Raw genomic sequence first — 25380 nt, forward strand, 5'->3', positions numbered from 1 at the left:
TAATCTTGTTGCCCTTCTCTGTACTCGTTCCAGCAGCTCTACATCCTTCTTGAAATGAGGCCTCCAGACCTGTATACAGTACTCTAGGTGTGGCCTGACCATTGCCTTATACAAGGGAATAATCACTTCCTTATCCCTGCTGGAAAAATTCCTGTATATCATTGACAATACTCCATGAGCTACTCTTGCAGCCCGTCTGCACTGCTCAGAGAACTTCATATCTGCCTGCACAACCACCCCCAAGTCCCTTTCATTCTCTACCACTGTCAGTGTAGTACCACAGAGTTGATACGTTGCTCTGGGGTTGCTGTTTCCCATGTGTAGTACTTTACATTTGTCAATGTTAAACTTCATTTGCCACCTCTCAGCCGATGTGCTCAACCTTTCCAGATCCTGTTGCAGCAGCATAGTGTCAGTAGTGTCCTTGACAACCCTGCCAACCTTTGTATCGCCTGCAAACTTGGACATTAAGCTTGATATACCACCATCAATATCATTTATAAATACAGAAAACAATAATGGACCCAACACTGAGCCCTGGGAGACTCCACTAATAACATTAGTTCACGATGAGCAGTGTCCATTGATTACCACTCTCTGTCTTCTCCCCCTCAACCACCCCTTTATCCATAGCGGCAATTTGCCTCCAATGTCACACTGCTCCAATTTGTGTAGCAGTCTTCCATGTGCAACAGTATCAAAAGCATTTCTAAGGTCCAAGTATATAATATCAAAGCTATTCCCTGCATCCAGTTCTTTTGTGACTGCATCATAGTATCCAATCAAATTGGTCAGGCAAGACTTCTCCTTAACAAAACCATGCTGTGTCCGAGCTACAACTGAAGTCTTGTCTAAATGATCCTGCAGTGCTTCTTTAACCAGTGCTTCCATTAATTTTCCTGGAACAGAAGTTAAGCTCACAGGTCTATAATTACTTGTGTCAGCCTTTGTGAATTGGGGTCACATTTTCACATTTCCAGTCTATGGGTACCTCCCCTGAGTCCAAGGAAGCTCTCATAAGTATGGCTAAAGGTCTGCTTACTTCCTTTGCTGGCTTCTTTAATATAACTGGATAGATCCCATCCGCCCCGGGTGCCTTTCTTGTGTTTATCTTCAACAGTTTCTCCTCCACTTTACTCCCAGTTATTTCAAGATTCTGTAGCTTACTGCTAGAGTTGAATACACCTCTGGCATTCCCCTTGCTGAATAACTCCTCATGTGTGAATGTCGATGCAAAATATTCATTTAGTTTGTTAGCTACCTGAGCAGGATCATCAACAGTTGACCCATCAATATCAAGTGGACCAATATGATTCATCCCCTTCCTTCTAGAGTTTACATAAATAAAGAACTCTTTGCTGTTTTTCTTTGCATCCCTTGCCAAGGATTTCTAGTAATCTGCCTTCGCCTGCCTAACCTCCTTTGTAACTTGGTTGCATATCAACTTGTATCTATCATAGGCTTCTGGTCACGTGTTAATTTGTATGTATCCCATGCATTTTTCTTCTCTGCCATATGCCTCATTAGTTCATCTGACATCCATTTATGCCTAAACCTTGAACAATATTTCTTAGTTGGTATGTAAAGCCTAGTAGCTTCCAAGATAAGTTCTTTGAATGCTTCCCATTTTCAGTTTGCTGTTGGTAACATCATCAGTTGGTACCATTGTATAGAATTTAAATACTGTTTCAGTCCATCGTAGTCGCCTTTACGGAAGCAATAACCCTTCCCTTTACCCCTAATGGTAGTTACCTCTTTGAGTAAATCCCACTTCAGCACACTGTGATCACTGCCACCTAGTGGTTCATTTATCTGCAGATTCTTAATGCATGAAGAATCACTGCTGATAATCAAATCAAGAGTATTACTCCCTCTAGTTGCCTCCCGAACATGCTGATGTAGAAAATAATCATCCAATAAATCCACAAAAGCCTGGCTAGTGTGTGAGTGACCAACCCACAAATTCCAGTCAATATCTGGGAAATTAAAATCCCCCATTATAAGTCTCTGATTTACTGGCCCACTCTATTTCCCTGTACAGTTCCTTATTATACTCATCAGAGTCATTAGGCCTATAGCACACTCTTACTCTCAATTTTGATCTCCCAATGCTTATGTCACACCAAACTGACTCAACACTGCACTGTCCAGCGATGTCGACTGGCTTCACTTCCTTGGTTTTCATGTGTTTCTTAACTAATAGCATAACCCCTCCCTCCTTCCTATCCTGTCTATCCTTTCTGTAGCCGTTGTACTCTCCAAATTGTAGTTCTGCATTCCTTATATCTGTGTGACACCACGTCTCTGATATCCCAACAATATCTGCCTTTGATGTTTTGAGCAATACCTCAAATTCATCAAATTTATTTACTAAACTCCTAGCATTGGTGTACACGCAAGTGTACCTGCACCTATTTCTATTCTTAGCTACCCTAACACAACCCATGTGTTTACTTGTACCGCAATGGCTCCCAGCAGTCTCTAAAATATCATGCAGCTTGTTTTTCAGGCTTCTGCTCATTCTAATCCTGCATCTTATTTTCCCGGCTGCTGTTCATTCCAACAGAAGCAGTGCAAGAATCTCTTTCACCTCTGCCAGTGGCTACTGTCAATCTATTGGTCTTTGTCTCCCCCCAAGCTAGCAGTTTTCCGACCCACCTAATACTGCCTCGATAGCATCAGCAAATATTCTTGCACCCTTTCTATTTAAGTGTATCCCATCCCTGTAGAAGCAGTCTCTCCTGTTAACAAGTACAGTCCAGGCTGAAAAAAATTCTACCCCATGAGCCTTGCACAATCTTTCCAGGGCCGAATTGATCGACAAGGCTCTCATCATATACTCCCTCCTATCGTGTCTGGGCAGAATTGCAGACACTTTCAAATTCAACCCTAATTCTCGGCTTTTGTTCAACAGTGACCTGTACTTGTTAAGTAATTCTGCCGGTCTCCTGCTCTTAATATCCATAGTGCCAACGTGTACAACTATATCACCTTTTGTGCCCTTAAAAGATGATATCTGCTCTACAACGTCATCAACCTTTGCCCCTGGCAGACATACCCTGGTCCTGTTCCACCTATCCTTTTTACAAAGCATGTTCCCCGTTTCCCTGACAATAACATTAGCATTAGTAGAGGCATTTGATGCAAGAAAGCAAGCTTATGCAGCATCAGCCAAAAAAAAAAAAAAAAAAAAAAACCCACTTCCACTTCACCCCTCTGTTCGTTCAAAATACCTGTCCAGCTGAGCCTTAACCTTATTTAGGCTATCAACCTCCACCACAAGGGATGGAAGTCTGTTCCACCAACCAACCATCCGCTGGCTAAAGGCAAATTTCCGCACGTCTATCCTACATCTGTCTTTCCTCAATTTGAATTTATGCCCTCTCAGGTGATTTTTCTCAGCTAGAGGAAGAATCCCATCAGCATTGAGCATGCTTAAACCATTCAAGGCTTTATACACCTCTATCAGATCACCTCGCTGGTGCCTAGTCTCCAGACACTGTAATTTGCAAAACGTAAGCCTTTCTTCGTAAGAGCACCGCTTTGTTCCATTCACTAATCTTGTTGCCCTTCTCTGTACTCGTTCCAGCAGCTCTACATCCTTCTTGAAATGAGGCCTCCAGACCTGTATACAGTACTCTAGGTGTGGCCTGACCATTGCCTTATACAATGGAATAATCACCTCCTTATCGCTGCTGGAAAACGTCCTGTATATCATTGACAATACTCCATGAGCTACTCTTGCAGCCCGTCTGCACTGCTCAGAGAACTTCATATCTGCCTGCACAACCACCCCCAAGTCCCTTTCATTCTCTACCACTGTCAGTGTAGTACCACAGAGTTGATACGTTGCTCTGGGGTTGCTGTTTCCCATGTGTAGTACTTTACATTTGTCAATGTTAAACTTCATTTGCCACCTCTCAGCCCATCTGCTCAACCTTTCCAGATCCTGTTGCAGCAGCATAGTGTCAGTAGTGTCCTTGACAACCCTGCCAACCTTTGTATCATCTGCAAACTTGGACATTAAGCTTGATATACCATCAATATCATTTATAAATACAGAAAACAATAATGGACCCAACACTGAGCCCTGAGGGACTCCACTAATAACATTAGTCCACGATGAGCAGTGTCCATTGATTACCACTCTCTGTCTTCTCCCCCTCAACCACCCCTTTATCCATAGCAGTAATTTGCCTCCAATGTTACACTGCTCCAATTTGTGTAGCAGTCTTCCATGTGCAACAGTATCAAAAGCCTTTCTAAGATCCAAGTATATAATATCAAAGTTATTCCCTGCATCCAGTTCTTTTGTGACTGCATCATAGTATCCAATCAAGTTGGTCAGGCAAGACTTCCCCTTAACAAAACCATGCTGTGTCTGAGCTATAACTGAAGTCTTGTCTAAATGATCCTGCAGTGCTTCTTTAACCAGTGCCTCCATTCATTTTCCTGGAACAGAAGCTAAGCTCACAGGTCTATAATTACTTGTGTCAGCCTTTGATCCTCCTTTGTGAATTGGGGTCACATTTGCACATTTCCAGTCTATGGGTACCTCCCCTGAGTCCAAGGACGCTGTCATAATTATGGCTATGGGTTTGCTTACTTCCTTTGCTGCCTCCTTTAATATAACTGGATAGATCCCATCCACCCCGGGTGCCTTTCTTGTGTTTATCTTCAACAGTTTCTCCTCCACTTTACTCCCAGTTATTTCAAGATTCTGTAGCTTACTGCTAGAGTTGAATACACCTCTGGCCTTCCCCTCGCTGAATAACTCCTCATGTGTGAATGTCGATGCAAAATATTCATTTAGTTTGTTAGCTACCTGAGCAGGATCATCAACAGTTGACCCATCAATATCAAGTGGACCAATCTGATTCATCCCCTTCCTTCTAGAGTTTACATAAGTAAAGAACTCTTTGCTGTTTTTGTTTGCATCCCTTGCCAATAGAGTCACCAACAACTACTAGTTCCTTTGGGACCAGCGCATTCTGCCTTGCGGGTTGTCTCTGTGTCACGCCATGCCCAAGTGCAAGCTCTGGCGTTGATGTGGGCAGCTGAGAGCTTGATGGGCCCCTCAATTTAGTTTCTTCGAGGGCATCCACCTTGTCCTTCAAGCTCTCATATAGGCCCACAAGAACGCTGAGTTGTTGCCTGATATCGATACACTCCTTGCATCGCGCACACACAAAGACAACCCCCATGGCAGTATCATGTCTCGTACCCGATTGCTCTGCAATCGGGTACAGGAGGCACGATTACCAGGAAAGAACCTCCCAGGATCCGTCCACGGCGCAGGGTCCAGACCAGGGCAGTAGATAAACGCCCGTCTGGCTGTCTGCACCCTTGCAATAGCGAGAGGGAAGGGAGCCAGAATAAAGGAGAATTTTACAGAAACGAAGAAGACAGGGAAGGCATACAGAGAGAGATGAGCAGAAGGCATATCCAAGAGAAAACAAAGGAGAGGAAAATGCTTAGTGCAAGAAGGGGTTGTCCGTAGCGAAGGGCATGTGGTGGAGAAGAAAAGAGAATGTGGAAAAGCGTGAGTAGAAATTCTGCTTGCTGCGAGGAGTCACTGGGAAATTGAGGCATCGGTTGAGTTTGACTATCGAAGAGTTGATTCGCTGGTGCTGGTGACTTGTCTGATGGAATGATCAGGGTGTGCACCAGAGCAGAGCAGACGTTGACCGTCAGAAGACGCTTCAAATCCCACTAGGATATTCCCTGGTTAGCTGGATGAAGTGAGTATGATTGTGCTTTCAGATCAGTGCCTTCATTCCTAGCAAGAGGATGTCCAGTTCGGTATTCATTCAGTTGTGTTTGTGGCCGTTGATCAGGGAAGAGCAGATAAGAGGAGAGCCAGAGCAGCTTCGGGAATGTTTGGTCTGGATGTCTCATTTAGTATTAGTATTAGTATTAGCATTAGTAATGGCCACATGTTGCAACGAAGCCTATGGCTTATGCTGCACCAGCCAAAAAAAAAAATAAAATAATAAAATAAAATAAGAAGAAGAAGAAGAAAAAAAAAAATAATAAGAGAAAAGGAAATAGATAACTTATATGTTTCTCTCTTTTTTTTCCTCTTTCCGTAGCTAACTATCCAGATGACCTTTGAATTTTCCCAAACTCTCAGCCTCTACCACCCATGTCGGTAACTTATTCCAGTAATTTATAACTCGCTGGCTAAATTAAAACTTCTTGCAATCCAGTCGAAATATTTACCCGGTAACTTGAAATTTTGGCCAAAATGATCCTATAATTTATGGGACGTGGAGAAATGATATCAGCGCCTCTTGAAAACTGTAGGGGCATTCCTGCTAGGGAATTTGATTCTAACAGTTTGCTTTCCAGACTGAATGTGGTTAAATTTAGACTCAGTGAAGGTTAATTACGTAGGTCCAGGTAGATGTTACAAGAGTCCATTACGTGGCGCCCGTCCTCCAGTTGTCTGCATTCACAATGGGCATCACTTATAAATATGCGGACGATCGGAAGTTTTATAAAATTATTCCAGGAAAAATCTCCCTTTTTGGCCTTACAAGGCGCCATTAACCAATTTGAAATGTGGTCTAAAGTAAATAATTTGAAAGTTAACATTTCTAAATGCAATGTGACGACCTTCAGTGATCGACATGTCGGTTCGATCTTACACGAGTATAATATTGGTTCCGCCCCCTTTTAACTAAGGTGTAGAGAAGTTAAAGATTTCAGGGGTCAGCTGTCGTGCTAACTGCCCCTTTATATCTCACGTTGAACTCTATAATAATACGTTGCAATCAAAGTTTTAAGACTCTTGAGACGATTCGTCTACCTCGCTAGTTCTTCAGCTTCATTTTACTTTACCTAAATTTTGTTCTACAAGTCTTGGAATATGCTTCGATTCTGTGGCCTCCTACTTCTGCATCCCAAATCGCAGCACTTATTGCATTAAATCAGCTCATTATGAGATACTGAAGTTCTACCCTTCATGTACCGCCCCATTATAAGGCAAGCATTGAAAAAATGCAACTTCCTTCAACTGAACTGTTCCATACGGTTCGTGTGAGGTGATTTTGAGGATTTCATCTCCTTCTTGCTCACCGTTTTGGAGTAACTAAGATAACTTTCGTGGTAAAACAACTCACTGGAAAATCGGGCTACGTTAACGTCTGGTATTTCGATCTCTTTATCCCGTCTCCGGAATTCACCTCAGCTAACTTCAAGCCTGGATGGACCACTGAGATCTGTTTGCCGCTCCGATTGGTGTCATCGCACCAAACCGTGGATGACACCAATCTATGGATCTCGATCTAAACCAGCGAAAAAATAACGAAGAAACAGAATTCACTTAAGAAAAACGTGTTGCTAATGTGCGTGCGTGTGGACGGATTTGTGTCTGAGAAGGGTGGATAAATGTTAGTTCAATTCTCTATGAGGAACATATAAAGTGTAATGTTTATGCGCGTTTCTGTGCCATTAGTTACATGAAAGCAGCGATTACCAGCTAGGCTACTTCTGAGTAGCGTCCTCGCCACGAGGAGGTTGGTCGAACTGTACACGTTCTGTCCAACCGTGCAGGTAGAACTAAACCGGAATTCCTCAGAACAAGTCGTTTTTCGCTTGCCCTCCCTTTCTTCATCTGCAAAAGTCCCGCTGTTTCTTGTTCCGGGGTCTCCTCTGACTTCGCTGATGAATACACGGCAGCGCGAGTCTAACGTAGTTGATTTTATGGTTTTAGTGCATTTTATATCGCGAAGTAATTTTAGATTGTGCAGTACATTTTGCGCAACCTTTGCAGAGAATGTATAATAAAACAGTCGCTTTGTTCTCTTCAGAATGGGCCTGTCCAAGGAGCAGGTGACTCTCGCCCTCCCTCACGAGGAGCTGAAAGGACGACACGCGCAGATAGCGTCGCAGAATTGCCACGACCATTACGACCTCCAGTGCACCGACAGCAAGTTCAGAACCTTCGACGGCAGCTGCAACAACGTCAAGCAACCGACGTGGGGACGGGCTGCGACTTGCTTCCAAAGACTGCTCCCTCCGGAATATTCCGACGGTAAGCGAAACTTTTACTCGTCCTCCCAAGCACGCGCAGCTTAAATGAGCAATGCACGCACCGAGAAAAAACAAAACAAAACTTATAAAGGAGAGTTTCCCCGTAGTACTGAATTGCACGATTTAAGAGAGTAACAACCGCACATCCACAGTGAAAACAGCAACTGGATTGTAATAAGTTAAGATTAATACGAGTAGGTTTCACGGTACGTGAAAGCTACTTGTATTAATTAATACGAGTACCCTGAAAACTACTTATATCAATCTTAACTTAACTTACTTATTACAATCTTCTTACCGTTTCCACTGGACTATTACTCTCTCGAAACGGAACTTTCTTTCTCGTGATTATATTAGTCGATGAAGTTACATTCAAGTGGACAAGAGCGTCACGAGCAGCTTGTCAATTTGTGCAACGGCAATTAGCGAACAAGTTCGTTCGTGTATAGATCGCCCGAAGAGCAAGACTGCCGACCGACAAGGCAGGTTTGGGAACGATACGGGGTCACAAGAAATAGAGTGGGAAGAATTCTTTTACCTACAATATATAAACACGAGCAATTTGCATAATCCATAAATGAAACCTTACTGTAAATCAGCGGATAATCTTGGAATAATTGCGCAAAGACCGACTGTTCACGAGGACAATAAGAACTTCTTTTTATTGCTGTTAAGTTCGGTACAAGTAGTAGAAGCAATCAAACAGTCTCCCAAAAATAGACCATAAATCAGTATTTTCGATGAACACAGTTCACCTATATCCAGAACAATAAGACTTCTTTTTGGTCGGGCCTCACGAGTGCCTCGTGATGTACTTCGGGCATCGTGATGGATTTCAGGAAAAAAAGCTTTCCTGAAATCCACAGAATGAAATCCTTGCAACAGATCGGACCTCACGTGTGTCCGATCTGTTCGCCCTCCTCACTGCCCCGCGCGTAAAATTGTTTCTCGTGATTTAACTTTCTCGTACATTGACCCCACTAGGTGGCGAAGGTCAGTGATTACTGAATTATGTGCTCCTAAAAATACTCAAATACCTAAGTTAACCTGAAAGGATCATAAATGAACTGCATATTGACAGAGAGCTTATGAGAAGTGGAATCTGGATATAGTGTCTACTAATGGAATCCTGAACAGGTAATATGTCTAATCTTGATTTTAAGCATTCATACTTCGGGTAATAGTTGAAAGGAACGGTTGGTTTATAGCGATTCAGTGCAGCGGAACATAGCAATATTCTGCTTAAGGCAATACGGCACTTAAGCTCTGGACAAGGTCAAGCTGTGACAAAGTTAGGGATTAAAACCTCCCCCATTTCCACCTGCATATTTCATAGGCTAGTCATCGAACGATAGAAGTGCCCTATCTTGTTATACTAAAGACTACCTTCCTCGAAATTACTGAAATTCCAGCCCCCATTTGCATTTCAGAATGACAGATTTCAGCGCATCAGCCGTGCCGCTTACTTGCTGTATATGTCTGACCAATGATGACTTCATAATTAAATGCGTTACTTGTCACAAAAACTATTGCAATAAGCCTGATTGTACTTCTGTAGATATTAAGAAATTAAACAAAACTCGAAAACGCAAGTTTGAATGTAACGCCTGTAGGCAACAAACAGAGAAAAATAATGAAGAATTACCCAATGAAGTCATTTGTGAAGATTCTTGCACAAAACAGATTAATGACCTTGAACAAGCAACAAGAGAAATCCTCTCGCAGACTGACCTTGGAAATGGCATCTTGGGCCATCCTGAAGGATCAATTTTTGAAACCTTGGGATGCGATATTTGCCCAGAAGACTGCGAGCACTCTGAAGGGGGTTTCGCTAGAAAGAGGAGCAATCATAGCCCGGATGAAAGGCAGGAAGAGAACCGTAAAGAATATGTCTCGCGTACGGAATTAAAGGATATCCTTGCAGACTGCATCAGCCCCTTTTCGATGCAGGCTGTGGAATACGCTGAAAACCTCGCGAGCAATTTCATCCCTGTACATAAAATGCTACAGGAACTGCAGGAAGAGAATTTTCTTCTCAAAGAACAAAACAGTAAAATATTGCACACCCTTAAACGACTGGAGGAAAAGCTAGGATGCTTTGAATCCGTCCTCGTTGCACAAGGTGGCTCAACGGCTCCCGTAACCGACGAAACTTGCTATGCGAGGCAGAGCTACCCAAAGAAAAGTAGAAGTGATATGCATGGATTGTACAGGAGGACAGAAAGCATTGAAAATCACAAACAGAAGACAAGAAAAGAATTGAATTCGGAGGAAAACATATCAGAAAGAATTGCAAAACTACAAGACAGCCAAATAATATGTGAATCTCAAGCCCAGCCGCGAACTGTCTGTTTGCAGCAGGACCTCGCAAGCAATAGCACCAAATCCAGTGAAACTTTAGGGGCAGCACAAGGAAATGGCTCCACACATTCCACTAGGAAAAGTCGAAACCAAAATAAAGAAGCCTCAGAAATATTAGGACAACAGGAATCAACTGAAATGATTGGAGCATGCATGTATTCCAAGAGTACGAACTCCAGAGTTACATCTTCCCCCTCAAATCATGTTCCTGCAAACCCACACACTTATGCGCACATCACTATGCTACCTAAAAAGCATAACACTTTTGAGGGTAGAAAAACCCGCCCATCCCAAAATTTCATGCCTACTCTCGCCGAGGACGGCCGACGACGTAATCCAGTTCACAGAGAAAGTATTAACGTGTCTTCCTGTAACACACCTGAAACAAACAAACGGTTTGCTGAAATGTACAACATTACTTCCGTTGCAACCAGAGAGCAAATTTTTGTATCAAGGCTGGGACCCACAACACAGCCCAGAAACATTAAAGCCATGTGTGAGGGCGAACATGGGATAACTGTGGAAGTAAAGCAGGTGAAAACACGACACCCAGCTTACTCCTCCTTTATAATCTCTTGTCCACCAGATAAAGCAACTCGCCTACGAGACGTAAGCGCCTGGCCAGTAGGTACCTTAGTCAAGCCCTACAGAGACAGATGGGCCAGACCACTGGTTAAAAATGATGCAAGGAATCGGGCTCAATAGCAATCAAGAAAACTACCCCCAGCTGGGAATGCAGAACATCACATCCACCTGTTTGTACAAAACGTGAGGAGCATCTCAAATAAGCTCCACACCCTACAAACGATGATGATGTACGAGGACCTGGATTTCATTTGCCTAATCGAAACCTGGTTGGGAAATGGAAAACAGTTAGATCGGCTAACTGCGGCAGCAAACTGCAAATGTGTGGGAACCGGAAGAACAGATAGGCGAGGAGGGGGAGTTATAATTTGCTACCAAAATAAATACCAGCCTATAAGAGAACGAAAAACCAATTCAAATAATTTTGAAGGGATTTGCGTTACCTTTTCAAAAGAGCACGTGAAAATACAGTTATGCATCATATACCTCCCACCTGAGCACTCAAAGGAGACAAGAAACGAACTCTATGCTTGGCTTGCTGCAAATCTAAAGCCATCAGTCGACACAATAATAGCGGGAGATTTTAATTTGCCTTTTCCGAAACACAGGGAGGCCAAGAAAGAGCTGGATGCGACATTGGGTGCATTGCACTTAACGCAGCTTCCGACACCAGTGACAAGGGGAATGCAGCAACTTGACCTGTTGTATCATAGTTCCTTAGACATAAGGCTAGCGCAAAACTGCATAAAATTTAAGTCGGACCACAATCCCATTGAAATAGAAGCAGCACTGAAGATACACAAATACATGCAGGGTAACCACACGAACTGGGAAAAGCAAAGTAAGTATCTTTTCTCCGTGAAGTATATTAAATCAGAGGTCATTCTCAGTCACCTGACTAGTTACAACTGGAATGACCTGCAAGTAAAGCCGGTAGACGAAGCTTTAGAAATGATTACTAAAAAGCTATACCAAACAGCATTGGAAGGAGCAGCAAAAGAAATCAAAATATCTGAGAGAACAAAAGAATGGTTTAACCCACAACTGAAAGCAAGTTTCCTCAGGAAGCAAAAACTGTATAGAAAATGGCAAAGAACGGGTCATCCTGCCGATCACATTCGTTATAAGAAAGAAAGAGCACACTTCATCAAAGCAAAACGACAGGCACATTGCAGTGTTGTTCATAACAAACTAAAACGAGCAAAAAGAATTACTAGCAATAGAAATAGCACAGAGAATATGACCGAATGCATTTTCAAGGAATGGGCTAATAACACTTTTAGTAACCTGCATGGACTGAATCAAATTGAGAACACTGATAATGGTAACAAAATTTTTGAATTCCTGAAAGATTTAAACAAGCGAAACCATTCGGCAATAGAGGAACCAACAAGACCTCCTTTGAGTGAAATACAAATCACCAAAGAAAACGTAATGAAAGCAATCAACGATCTGCCCAATAAGGCCACTGTTGGACCAGACAAATTTCCAATGTTCATCCTTAAGATAAGTAGCCCATTTATAATAGATCTATTACTGCACATCTATCAGGAAATCATCAGGTCAGGAGCTTTCCCGCAAGCCTGGAAAAATTACATTGTAACCCCAATACCAAAGATTAAACACCCAAAATTGGCTAAGGATTACAGACCAATTTCTGTCAGCTGCACCCTACAGAAGGTATTCGAAAAAGCACTGCTTCCCACCATCAATCAACACTGCTTCAGCCATAGACCACCGCATTTGCACTCAGTTATTTCGGGTAGATCAACAATAACAAACTTACTGGAAACCCTTTTTCGCGTGCAGAGAGCACTAAATGAGAAGGAGCAAATTGATATTATTTTTTTGGATATCTCCGCAGCCTACGACAACGTCTCAATTCCAGCGCTCATTGCGATTTTAAAGAATTATTTTAATGTAAGAGGAAATTTGTTAACTATAATAACCAGCCTGCTAGAACATAGAAAACTTATTGTTAAGCACCAAAAGCTACAATCTTGCTTTACCATCTCGCGAGGAGTGCCACAAGGGGGAGTTCTTTCGGCTACTCTTTTCGCGGCCGCCCTGGAGCCGTTTCTTGCACGGTACTACAATTTTATAACATATGCTGACGATGTGAAATTCTTCATCACTTCCAAAGACCATGAATCAGCAGAAGGTATTTGTCAGATGGCAAATAGCACAATCAGAGAATTTGAGAGCTACCTGGATTGCATCGGGCTCCGTATTAATGCGCAGAAGTCTGCCCAAATGACCATAACTTGCAAGCAGAATAAAAATGACATCTCGATCTCTGTGAACGGGTCTAATGTGGTAAAAGTGCACTCTCACCTGGACCTGGGTCTTAAGTGGGATGACAGACTCACCTTTGCTCAACACTTCGCCCATATGAAGACAAAAATATTCGCCGCTTTATGGGCTACTAGACAGGAACTGGTAGGAATTAGGGATCCTCAGCTAGCGACCAAGTACATTTTAATGTGTGTCCTGCCAATTGCAATGTATGCCTCGCAAGTCTGGTCTTCAGCTCCAGATTCACATTATAAGTCCGTCCTTGGGATCGAGTACTGGTTCTTGCGATGGCTTAACAGAGTTGCTGGCCACCCTTTTACTATCTCAAGGGCCATTCTATACTCAAACCTTAACATCACACCCTGGATGCAGCGGACAATTAACAGGAACATACACACTCTCGCACAAATGCTCACAGGCAGAGTGGATGCTCCAGTCCTGGATAATATTCTAGTTAAACCGCGTGCCACTGCTAGACGTTGCGGGGAAGTAAATAATCCACTGCGTCCAGTCCTGAACAATCTTAGTAGCCTGCAAAGATTCTTCCCATCAAATGCAGCGAAAATATTTAACTCACTACACATAGATGCCGAAAAACTGTGTGAGGATGCAACATACCGGAAAGAGATCTTCCAGGATTCGTACAGACTTACCAAAATATGAATCGGCTGCAAAGTACCAAAGAATTTAGAGTAAAAGAGAAACTTTCTGCTTTCAGAACAATAATAATTTGTTGACTGTAAAAATATACCTTCTGTAACAGTTATGTAAATATGTAATTTATAGATGGAATTATTAGTGAATTGTAAATATATCAGTTGTGTAATGTATGTACAGAATCATCAATGTGTAAATACTGTATATATTAAACATAGAATGTGTATATAATATTTCGGGACGAGACTACGTGTTCAGTATATGTAACCCACTGCACGTAGTATCTCGTACCCTGATATGTACTTAGCACCCTCCTGGCACTTTGCCGTCCCGGGGTGGTTTCCTTATGGAAATAAACGGATAATAATAATAATAATAATTTCTCAAAACTACTCGTTAACTTTGTAGGGACGGTGAGATGCAGTTGCTCTAGATGGGTGGAAATAATGACCGAAGAAAGCTGCAACTCATTTTGGGAATTCCCCGTCATAGAAACGTTTCTTCTTTCCTCCAGTGGCTGAAACTTGAAATGTTGATAAAGCTGGGGGTAACGCTTACACGATCTGTAGGGTTGTACGGTTTCCTGATAATCCTTTTTGCATCTTCTTTAGTTGGTTGGAAAGACTTACTTACCATTACTACTGGAAAATGATGCGTGAAAGCAAGCTTATAAAGCGTCAGGCAAATAAAAAAAAAAAATTCTACATCATACATGCCCGTCCCTTCTATTGGTTTCTCTAATTCTTCCTTGAATTTGTTCAAACTACTCACTTCCGCAACAAGATGGAAGTTCGTTCCAGTAATCAACCACCCACTGCCTCAAGACAAATCTCTTCACGTGTATCCTACAACCCTTCTTCTTCAATCTGAATTGACGCCACCTCATGCGCATAGTCAGGGCAAGAGGAAGAACCCAGTCAGCATTTAACTCGCTTAATCCATTCAAAGTCTTAAACACTTGAATCAGATCCTTGCAGGGCCTAGTCTCCACACGCTGCAAATTGCATATTTGAAGCCTTTCTTGGTAAGACAAAAGTTTCGTTTGCCTCATCAGTTTCGTTGCCTTTTGCTGCACCTATTTAAGCGTGTCACTTCCGAAAATGAGGCCTCCAGACCTGTGTGCAATACTCAAGGTGTCGCCTGACCGTTACAAAGGGACAATCAGCTCCTTAATTCTTGTTCGGTTCCTGCTCTGGGCGAACCTTGCATATACACAAGTTCAACTATGTCTGTGCACGATGCAGAGATATTAATGTTCGCATGTCTCTGCATCGTATAATAAGTTTTATTAATGAACGTCCAGTGCAGATACGCCATATTTTGTTCGTAGTGAACTTGAAAGTAGTTGAAGGGGCATCGATTGGATTGTATCTCATATTGTGACTGCCTTCACAACGAGTTGCCATGATATTGCACTACGTCAAATGAGTAACAGTTCGCTAATAGATAAGACTACCGTTATATATCGATGCCATTTCAACTACTTCGAGGTCAGTACGAACAAAATATTGTGTATCAACACTGGATGTTCATCACTGAATTTCTAATTCGTAGTCCTATATTTTGCGCACATATTTTCTTAAATAAATTTTATTTTGCACAAGTTTTGGACCTTTGATTAACTCTTTTTTTTCTTTTGCATCAGCAAAAAAAAAAAAAAAAAAAAAAATCACACCATTCCCTCCAAATGCCTCCAGTTCCTCCTTAAAATTATTCAACCTATCAACTTCCACAACGACAGATGGAAGTTTGTTCCAGCAATTAACCACCCGCTGGCTAAAGGCAAATTTCCGCACATCTACATCTGTCCTTTTTCAATTTCAATTTATACCCCCTTACGTTCGTAATGTGAACAAGGGGAAGGATCCCATCAAATTCAGCGTGCGCAACCCATTCAAGGCTTTAATACACCTCAATCAGATCACCTAGTCCCCTCCGATCACTCTCCCATCACGTTTGAGTTCAACGTCACTGTAAACTCAAACACTGATGAAGCTCTCAGGAACAAGAAGATTACCAAAACAGTATTCTCCATCAAATATTTAAACCCAGAGATCATCCTTGCACGTCTCACAGAAATAAACTGGAAGGATCTACAACAGGAATCAATAGACACTGCTATATCTAACCTGGCTACCCAGCTGCTTGAAATTGCCTCCCAAGGAGCTTCCAAACAATTAAAACTCTCTGATAGATCCAATACATGGTTCAATGCCGAAGTCCAGGTAGCATTCAAGAGGAAACAAAAAGCATTCAGAATATAAAAAAAGTACCATAACTCAGCTGACCACCAGATGTACAAGAAAGAGCGGGCAACCTTCCTCAAATGTAAACGAAATGCAATCCGGCAGCTGGCACTCAACAGAATAAACCACTCGAAACGTATTACATCCAAATGCAACAAAGATTTCCATATAGATGAGAAGGTATTTCAGGAATGGGTATCTTTGACTTTCAACGAGTTGCCATTAGACCCAAAAACCCCAAACCTAAGTGATTTCATCATGCACTCCAGACAGCCCCTTTCAACTATAACGCTAACAAAGCAACACCTTATAAATACCATCAATAGACTTCCTAATAAATCTACAATTGGTCCTGACGGCTTCCCTCTCTTCATGGTTAAAGTGTGTAGTGCCTTCATTGTGGAGCCCCTTCTTCTAATCTTTAATCGCATATTGAAGTCCGGATCAATCCCGACAATGTGGAATCACTACAGGGTACAACCCCTACCCAAAAGAAGAAACCCAAAGGAACCTAAGGACTTGAAACCGATCTCAGTGGGTTGCTCTCTATTAAAAGTGTTTGAGAAAGCTATCTTATCAGCAGTGATCGACCAATGCTTCTCTCATAGACCGAAACATCTGCATACCGTGATCCCCAAAAGATCTACATATACAAACCTACTGGATACCCTATTTAAAATTCAAACTGCTCTCAACAGTAAATCTCAGCTGTACGCCATCTTCCTGGATATTTCATCTGCTTATGATAAGCTCTCAATTCTCGCTCTCATCAACATTCTGGAAAAGTACTTTGGCATTACTGGAAGCCTGCTAAAAACGATCAACCGCATCCTTACACCAAGACAACTCATTATCAGCTATAAATCCTTCCAACAGGAGTGCAGTATAACGAGAGGAGTACCACAGGGAGGTGTCCTATCCTGTGTACTGTTCGCCGCTGCCCTTGAACCCTTCCTCGCAAGGTATACTGATTTCTCATCGTATGCAGACGACCTCAAATTATATGTCTAAAGAAGCTGAACAAACTCGCCTGACTAATCAGCGAGTCTCCGTCCTAATCGACAGCCTTGTAGCATATCTACTGCAAATAGGTCTGGAAATAAATGCATCAAAGTCAGCTCAACTTACCTTCACAAAAAAGAGAATAAAAAATGACATCACAAGGGATTGCAGATAAGGAAAGTGAAGTCTCACACCGACCTCGGCTTGACTTGGGACGAGGGCGTCACTTTTCAGACCCATTTCTCGACCATGAAAACGAAAACTTTCTCGGCGATGTGGGCAATTCGACAAGAGCTGACGGGGTTACTGAACGTAGATGTAGTCGGAGGATACGTTCAGCGGTGCCTACAACCTATCGCATTGTATGCATCAGCAATCTGGTCTTCTGTCCCAACGTCGTACATAAATAGATTCCTCGCAGTCGAGTAGTGGGTAATGCGATGGATGAACAGGGTCACGGGCAATGCTTTCACCATCTCCAGGGCTGTGTTATATACCAACTTAAATATCACTCCCTGGAGAGTTCACATTGCATCCAGGAATATTCTTCTTCTTTCTCAGATGCTTACCGGTGTAATTGATGCCCCCCAGTCTTCGAGGACTTATCTCTACTCCACGTGCTGGACGCAGTAATGACAGTCCCTACCTACCACTGCATTCTACACTATCCAACCTGTGCTGTCTGAAGAACTTCTTCCCAAACAACGCAGTGAACCTTTTCAACTCATTGACAATAGACCCTGTGAAATACTCCGAAAGCAAGCAGTAGAGAGTGAAGAGCATCTCAGAAGCGCACTGCTTACTTCAACTATAATCTTGACAATGAGTGAACTTGTAAACAGTATTGTAAATATACACACTTGTGTAAATTATTGTAAATAATTGTATTCGTGCATTTTTGTACACTCTTCTTATATTGTATATAATTGCAATTCTTGCATTTTGTACACCCTTTTAGCCGGTCGTGGGGTGAAAGCAAACACTTGCTATTTTAATAAACGGATTTTAATAATAATAATAATAATAGTCTACAGCCACTGCAATTTGCAGAATTAAGCCTCTCCTGGTAAGAGGATCCCTTCATTCCCCTCACCAATCTTTTTGCCCTTCTCTGTACATGGTCAAGCAAATCTACATCCTTCCTAAAATGAGACCTCCAGACCTGCACGCAGTACTCAAGGCGTGGTCTGATCATTGCCTTATACAGAGGGATAATCACCTCCTTTTCGTAATCTGAACAAGTGGAAGGATCCAGTATTTTGACATACGGCTAGTGCAGGCAGTAGAACCAGACCCGCCTCCTCGTTGGCTAGGGACATACACCATGCAGCAATCTTCCAGACGTTGGCTGCTCCCTGGTGGCCTGAAACAACACATACAACATAACCAGACTCAGTACACAAACAAACATAATACAAAGTGCTCAGACCTTCTTATACAGTTTGTGTAGTGAGCACAGTGAAATGAGGTGGAGTTGGACGACTGCCACCCCAATACAAATAACAGACACACACATGCATTCTCTCTTTAGGGGAGTGCCTGATGTTCAGTGAATCAGGGAGTTACGAAGCTTTCACTGAAGTTCCACCACCCTGAGTGCGTGCGAAAAAGCAGTTTTAAAAGAAGAATAATCAGATTGTAAGTATACATTCCGAGCAGTTTTTGCCAAATAAAATGCAAATGCCAGTTTTATTTAAACACTTATTTAAATAGAGATGGCGATTGTTGTTGCATTCAGTTAATTGAACAGCGTAATTTGAGTCCACGGTTCAGCGAATAGACGTGTTTTAAAGAATAGAAGCCATTAGATAGCGGCGAACCTCGTTCCCTGACCCACCTTACCGGTTTTACCTTGCCGAAGGAGCAGAGGGAGAGGCCGAGTGTTCTGCGATATCAGCAGAATGGATCTGCCCGCGAACAGCGAATACGACAAAAAGCTATTAGTTAAATAAAGAAACATAAAATGAGAACAACGGGAGAACTAAATGAAGAGAGAGTTTTGTGAAAAGAATACGCATCTGACATTTCCAATAATACTTTAGATCGGTGGTCTGAAACTGCAGGCCCCCGAAGCAATTTTACACGGCCCGCGAATACATTTCAATTATGTATTTGTGCTAAATACGGTGCTTATATTTTAGAGAGATCGAGATATGGACTGAGCTTATGTGCGCGACTGCTACTGAAGGAAAAAGAGAGAGAGAGAATGAACAGGTTGGGGCTTTGTCTTGTCACCGTATGCTTGTATGCCAGGCCACGTGACTGGGGTAAGGTGGGACAACTTCCCACGTCGGTGCAATCAGTAAATTTAGTTCACCAGCCGACAGTTGGTGGCGCTTCAATATTCTGATGTTTCCGGTTTTTTCTGTTGAGTTGGTACTTCTGATACATATTTTCCTCGAGTCAGTCACTAGTTGGTCAGCTGGATGCGCAGCTGCGCACGCAGTTCATATTGCTATATAAATGGAGATAAACTAACGTAGGACCCGTCAGCTGCTTTCAGATCGTGCATTCGGCCCGCGTGCAATTTGAGTTTGAGACCACTGCTTTAGATAATGGCAAAACAGCGTATTTCGAGGCCTGAGGTAGCCCAGTGGTCAGGAGCGAGAGTGCATGGCACGCGTTCCTTGAGTGGACGGGGTTCGAGCCCGTGACTACTAAATACGATAAATATTTGTATCGACGATTTATTGTAAACTCTTCCGACTTGGTTGTCGTGCTGGAGTATAAACAGAAAATTTAATTTACAAACAAGTTTAGATCGGCGTCCCCAGCAAACGCGGAGGCCAAATGACGTCAAAAATCCACAGCACGGGGACCCATAAATGAAACGAGTACGTTTTAAAAACAGACGGCCGTCGTGTCTAAGCCGGTGAGGAGGTCGCGGGACAGCAGTGGTCGTGGATGGAATCACCGCATTTCGAACTTCACGCGAATCAGGGCAACGGACGTCATCTGACGGATCACTCAACCCGAGAATGCGACAGATTTCCATTACGTTATGATGTTACGCGGCGAAAAATAAGACATACATAAGATAAAGCGCGTGTAAAATCAAAAAAGATAATATATTTATTTTTATTTAATTACGAAATCATTTTGCAGGGAACGTTTCTGTAACTTTCCCCCAAAAAGTCATTTGATCTTTTCTTGGTTTACCGGAAAAGTGCTTGTAGCCGAAGCTCGCTTGAAAAATACTATTTGGTCCCCACGAGAGGAATGTCTTTCTCACTCACACACTTCACGCAACTAAATCCTTACCCTATCGAAATCGCCTTGCCCTTTCCACTCGAAATATTCAGCTCTTTGTGGTCGCTTCAGAATCGTTCCTCTTCGCTCTACACCACTGGCCTCCAAACGTTTTTGTTCGCGCGCCCTTATTTTACTTAAAACGACTAGGCGCACCCCGGAATAAAAAATTAAATGTATAAGTTTAATATATATATATTTTATAAATGATTTACGTGGAAGGCATTATATTTAAAAGACATTTATGAAATCGCGATGTAATTTTAAAAGATCGCAAATAAAAAAAAATACAAAAGAAATTAAATTGAAGTTCAAGAACAAAATTCGTGCATTGAACGTGACGATCAAACAAAGCCTAATAACGAAGTATTAAAAACATTTATTTATAATTTTTATTTTCAAGTACGTTTTGAAAAACTAAAGTTTTCGTAATCAATAAATATTGATTTATTGCGGATTATCTCGCTGACCCCGTGATCATCTCGCGCATCCCACTTTGGAGAACACTGCTGTAGACGACGACTCCCTGGGTCTCTTTTTGTCTACAATATCATAAACTCTGTTATCGGTTCTCCCTCTCTTCTTGAACAAATACCTTTCACCGAATCCGCTTCAATTCTTTTGTTTTTTTTATAAAACTAAACCTCACTGCCTGTCCGTCCCTCGTCCTCATCGCTTACTCGGTAGTCCTCTGTTTCGTTTCCTTCGGGTATTGAATAATTACAATATTGATTTTACTCTTAAAACAGAGTATTCTTTAAGAATACTTTGTTATCTTTTCATCTATCTAAATTTGATATCCATTTTAATTCTAGTTTTGTATTAGCTGTAACTCTGAGCATTCTCACCATTATTCCCGATCTGTGTGCCCTGCGTGTGAGAAGTCAGCGTATAAATAAATAAATAAATACTAGAGAGAGAGACAGAGCTGTGTGACAAGATGTGAGTCGTTATTTGTATAAAGTTAATCTAAAGTCGTCTTAAAACAAAAATGCAATTTTGTAGTGAACGTTGTTTGACAGAAGCCCTCGAAATACAGTTAATACTCGCGTAATGCGAACAACTATAATATCATTTTTCATTTTATTTAACGTTATTTAACTTGTATTTACATTTTATTTAAATTGTAGATCGTGCGCATATAATTAATTACAAACTTAATTCTGTTGTGAGCTCCTGGCTTGTGGCCGGACGGGACAGTTCCGAATTAACCATACTCTACATTGCGTGTTCATCTAGTTGTAATAAAGAATAATCTCTCTCTCTCTCTCTCTCTCTCTCTCTCTCTCTCTCTCTCTTCAATACTCGAGGATTATCTATTTTATATTCGGCGCATCGTGACTGCGAAAATGTTTTACGAAGAGACCATATGCTTTGCCGACCAGCGCCACGCCTAAGTCACGGTTTAGTTTTGTATTTCACGGTGGTGCTTATGGGAATGAAAGAAGAATAAATTACATCATTTGTTCTGTATAAACAACAAAAAAAAAAAAGCTGATGCCGTTCCATCTTTCAGGAGTTTCCGCTCCTCGAGTTGCCAAATCAGGAAAACCTCTTCCCAATCCGAGGGTTCTTTCCCTGCACATCCACAGACACGTCGATCGACCAAACAAAGAATGGACGCACCTGTTCATGCAGTTCGGACAGTTCGTCGACCATGACGTCACCATGACCCCGCTGAGCAGCACAGGTAAGACTCGCTTCTTTTCTAGAATTTAGTGTTAGTAGTGATACTTTGATACGCCTGAACTTCTCTGGACTGAATTCTCACCTCTCTGCGACAATTTCTTTTTAAGATGGGGAAATTTCTCCCCGAGAAAATCAACTTTCAGCAGCTACATAAAGCACATTGCTTGGAAAAATTTAGAGAAAGTACAAATATATATATACTGATGAATCCCAAACAGTTGCAGCCGTAGGTGCTGCAGCAGTTTCTTCCACCTTCTCAGTAGATGTGTCACTACCTACTGAATGCAATGTCTACACCGCAAAATTATTTGCAATAAAACTAGCTCTAGATGACACAAACAAGCCCCGTTCTTTGGTCAGTCGCAGCTATAACAATAAAACAGGTTCCCATCGAATGTCCCCAACATTGAACAATCAGAAAATCAAGCTTTACTCGTTATTCAACTTACAGAAACCGTTGGCAATAAAGCAAATTTCGAGGAACTGTTTAATTATTTGAAACATAATTCTGTATAATAGATTGTGATCGCAGTGACAAGCAAATCACGAAAAGGCACACTAGGCCCAAGAGGCCCTTGTGCCAAAAAAACCCAAATACAACAACAGCTCGAAATGACACTCCCGCGCTATCCGCTTACTTTGCGTTCACGTTAATTAATTAAATATTCCGTTTATGCCACGGGACGACCACTTACGGTCAGAGCAGTTCACGAAAAAGATAAAATACTCTCTTGACCACTCGTGCACGTTGGCCCCCCTTCCTCCCAACAACGGAGGAGGCGAAAGATTTTAAGTTCGCAAGATACATATATTTTTTTTTTTATTATTTTTTTTTTTTATTAAAATGTGAACAGTATATACATTTTCAACAACAACTACTTACATTCTATGTGCAAAGCAAAAAAGAAAGATAAAGAAAACATTTTAGAAAGAAATACAACGGTTTCAATTTATTATTATTATTATTAAAATCAGTTTATTTCCCAAAAAACCTTGGGACACCCCGGGACGGCTCTATGCCAGAAGGGTGTGAATACAGACTAAGGTGCGAGGAATACAATGTACAATAAACAAGGGTACATTCGTGCTCGAACCGAGACTTTTACAGGATTAAATAGACAATAATGTACAAAATATACAGTAATATACATGATTACTTGAAGACAGAAAGTCTTTGTCATATACAAATAGGCAAGTTAAAAAAAAAAAAAAACGGTCTGTCCAGGAGCAGGTGAGTATTATAGGTTCATAATCTGGTAACAGTTCTTGAGGATTTCCTTTTCCTAGAGCTTGTCTTCACAAAACCTATCAGGGTGGATCCTAAATTTATTGAAGATCCGAAGACAATTGGCTGGAAATATGTTCCTCAGGAAATCGATGTTTGACAGCGTAAGACGTAGAGGGAGACAGGAGTCGGAGTGCTTCCCGCTTGCCCTCTTCGGGCCAGAGATTAATGCGGATACTGCTGGAACATCAATTCGCCTCGTTATAAGCCGTGCAAGCGTGAGAACATTTTTTTGTCATGATGATATGTCTCCAGGGAGTGGTGCCTAGATTTGCTTGTAGAATAGATCTGGAGATAGTTAGGGAATGGCTTACCGCCCTGTTAATCCATCTAAGCAACCAGTACTCTAAACTAAGATACTTCTGAAGGTATGAGGCAGGGGCAGATGACCAAATTTCAGAAGCATAGAGAGGAATCGGCGTAATACACCTAAGGATGTGCCGAACAAGCAGCGCTGGCTGATGCACACCAACGAGCTCTTGACGCACTGCCCAAAGAGCAGCGTACGTCTTCTGCCTCATCCTGGCAAAGTGAGGCTGAAATGTGAGCCCAACGTCCCAGGTGAGGCCAAGATCAGTATGAGAGGTCACCTTTTGCACCGGTTCCCCACTCACAAAGATTTGGATATCATTTTTGGCTTTCTTCTTGGTTATCGTCAGTTGTGCTGATTTGGAAGGGCTCAGATGCAGTCCTATTGTAGCAAGATAACTTTCCAAGCTCAATATCTGCCTAGAAGCTTGTTGGTTGATATCATGAATCTGATGATTATGATCTGAGCTCACGTAGAACTTCAGATCGTCGGCATAAGAAACAAAGTTCGGATTCTGAGCAAGGAAAGGCTCCAAAACTGCTGCAAACAGGATAGCTGACAGTAGGCTTCCTTGTGGGATGCCTCTTGAGACGTCAATAGTTACTTGAAAGTCATTGTGGGTCACCGACCGATGTCTAGGAAGTAAAATAGACTTCACAATTTGAAGTAAGGTATCCGTCAAGCCGAAGTAGTGTTTCAGAATGGTAAAAAGAGCTGGGAGGTGTATTCTGTCATAAGCCGAATTTATGTCGAGGAATATGATATCAATCTGTGATTTGTTGTTAAGAGTGTGCTGAATTCTGAAGAGGGTATCAAGAAGATTGGTAGTTGTCGATCTCCTTTGTACAACGGTATGGAGGTACTCGGGCCTGTGTGCAAAGCAATGCTGGACAATTTTTGGCTGAATTACTTTTTCGAAATTTTGAGTAAAGAACAGCTGATGGATATTGGTCTCAGGTCTTTAGGAGATTTGGGTTTCTTGATCTTTGGAATGGGCTTAACATGGTAAGTTTTCCAAATTGAAGGAACTATTCCGGATTGCAGGATTTGTCTGAAAAGGTGAAGGAGAATGTCGACTATATATGGGCTGCAAATTTTGATAATAAAGAGTGGGAAACCATCCGGACCTACAGTGGCTTTGTTGGGTAGTTTATTGATGACATCAATTAGGGTCTCTCTAGTTATTTCTATTTCAGACAAGTGTGCCCTAGGTAACCAGTCCTCCTGCGAGAGAAAGGAATCAGTCAGGAAAATCTGCCTGCTATAAGCTGAACTGTGCCCATTCCTGGACAAGCTTTTTTGTCAATGGCTAGATGATGATGATGATTCGAAAGGATTCTTCTACCACTCTTCAACCTATTGAGAACAGCTTGGTTAAGGATCAGCCTTTTCTTTTTCAAGAAGCAGGCTCTTTCTTTCTTAAAGATGGAATGGTCTGAGGGAAGTTGAGTTTTCTGCCATTTCCGGTAATCCTTCTGCTTCTTGATGAAAGCCATCTTAGTTTCCTGCTTCAGAAATTTGATCATCTGCCCCTGCCTCATACCTTCAGAAGTATCTTAGTTTAGAGTACTGGTTGCTTAGATGGATGAACAGGGTGGTAGGCCATCTCCTAACTATCTCCAGATCTATTCTACAAGCAAATCTAGGCACCACTCCCTGGAGAC

At 41.9% G+C, this 25380-nt stretch overlaps 1 protein-coding gene across 1 annotated transcript in view; it reads left to right on the forward strand.

Moving 5' to 3' along the window:
- LOC150090473 (immunomodulatory peroxidase-like) overlaps positions 1–25380 on the forward strand; it is a 400214-nt gene that overhangs the window by 198120 nt on the left and 176714 nt on the right. Inside the window, exons 4-5 of the mRNA XM_090390327.1 lie at positions 7815–8038; positions 21949–22122. Of these exons, the coding sequence (XP_090246453.1) occupies positions 7815–8038; positions 21949–22122 (398 nt within the window). The remainder of the gene's footprint in view (positions 1–7814; positions 8039–21948; positions 22123–25380) is intronic.

Source organism: Mastigoproctus giganteus, chromosome 2 (genome assembly GCF_048544385.1).
Source record: "Mastigoproctus giganteus isolate SK-2022 chromosome 2, ASM4854438v1, whole genome shotgun sequence".
NCBI lineage: Eukaryota > Metazoa > Arthropoda > Arachnida > Uropygi > Thelyphonidae > Mastigoproctus > Mastigoproctus giganteus.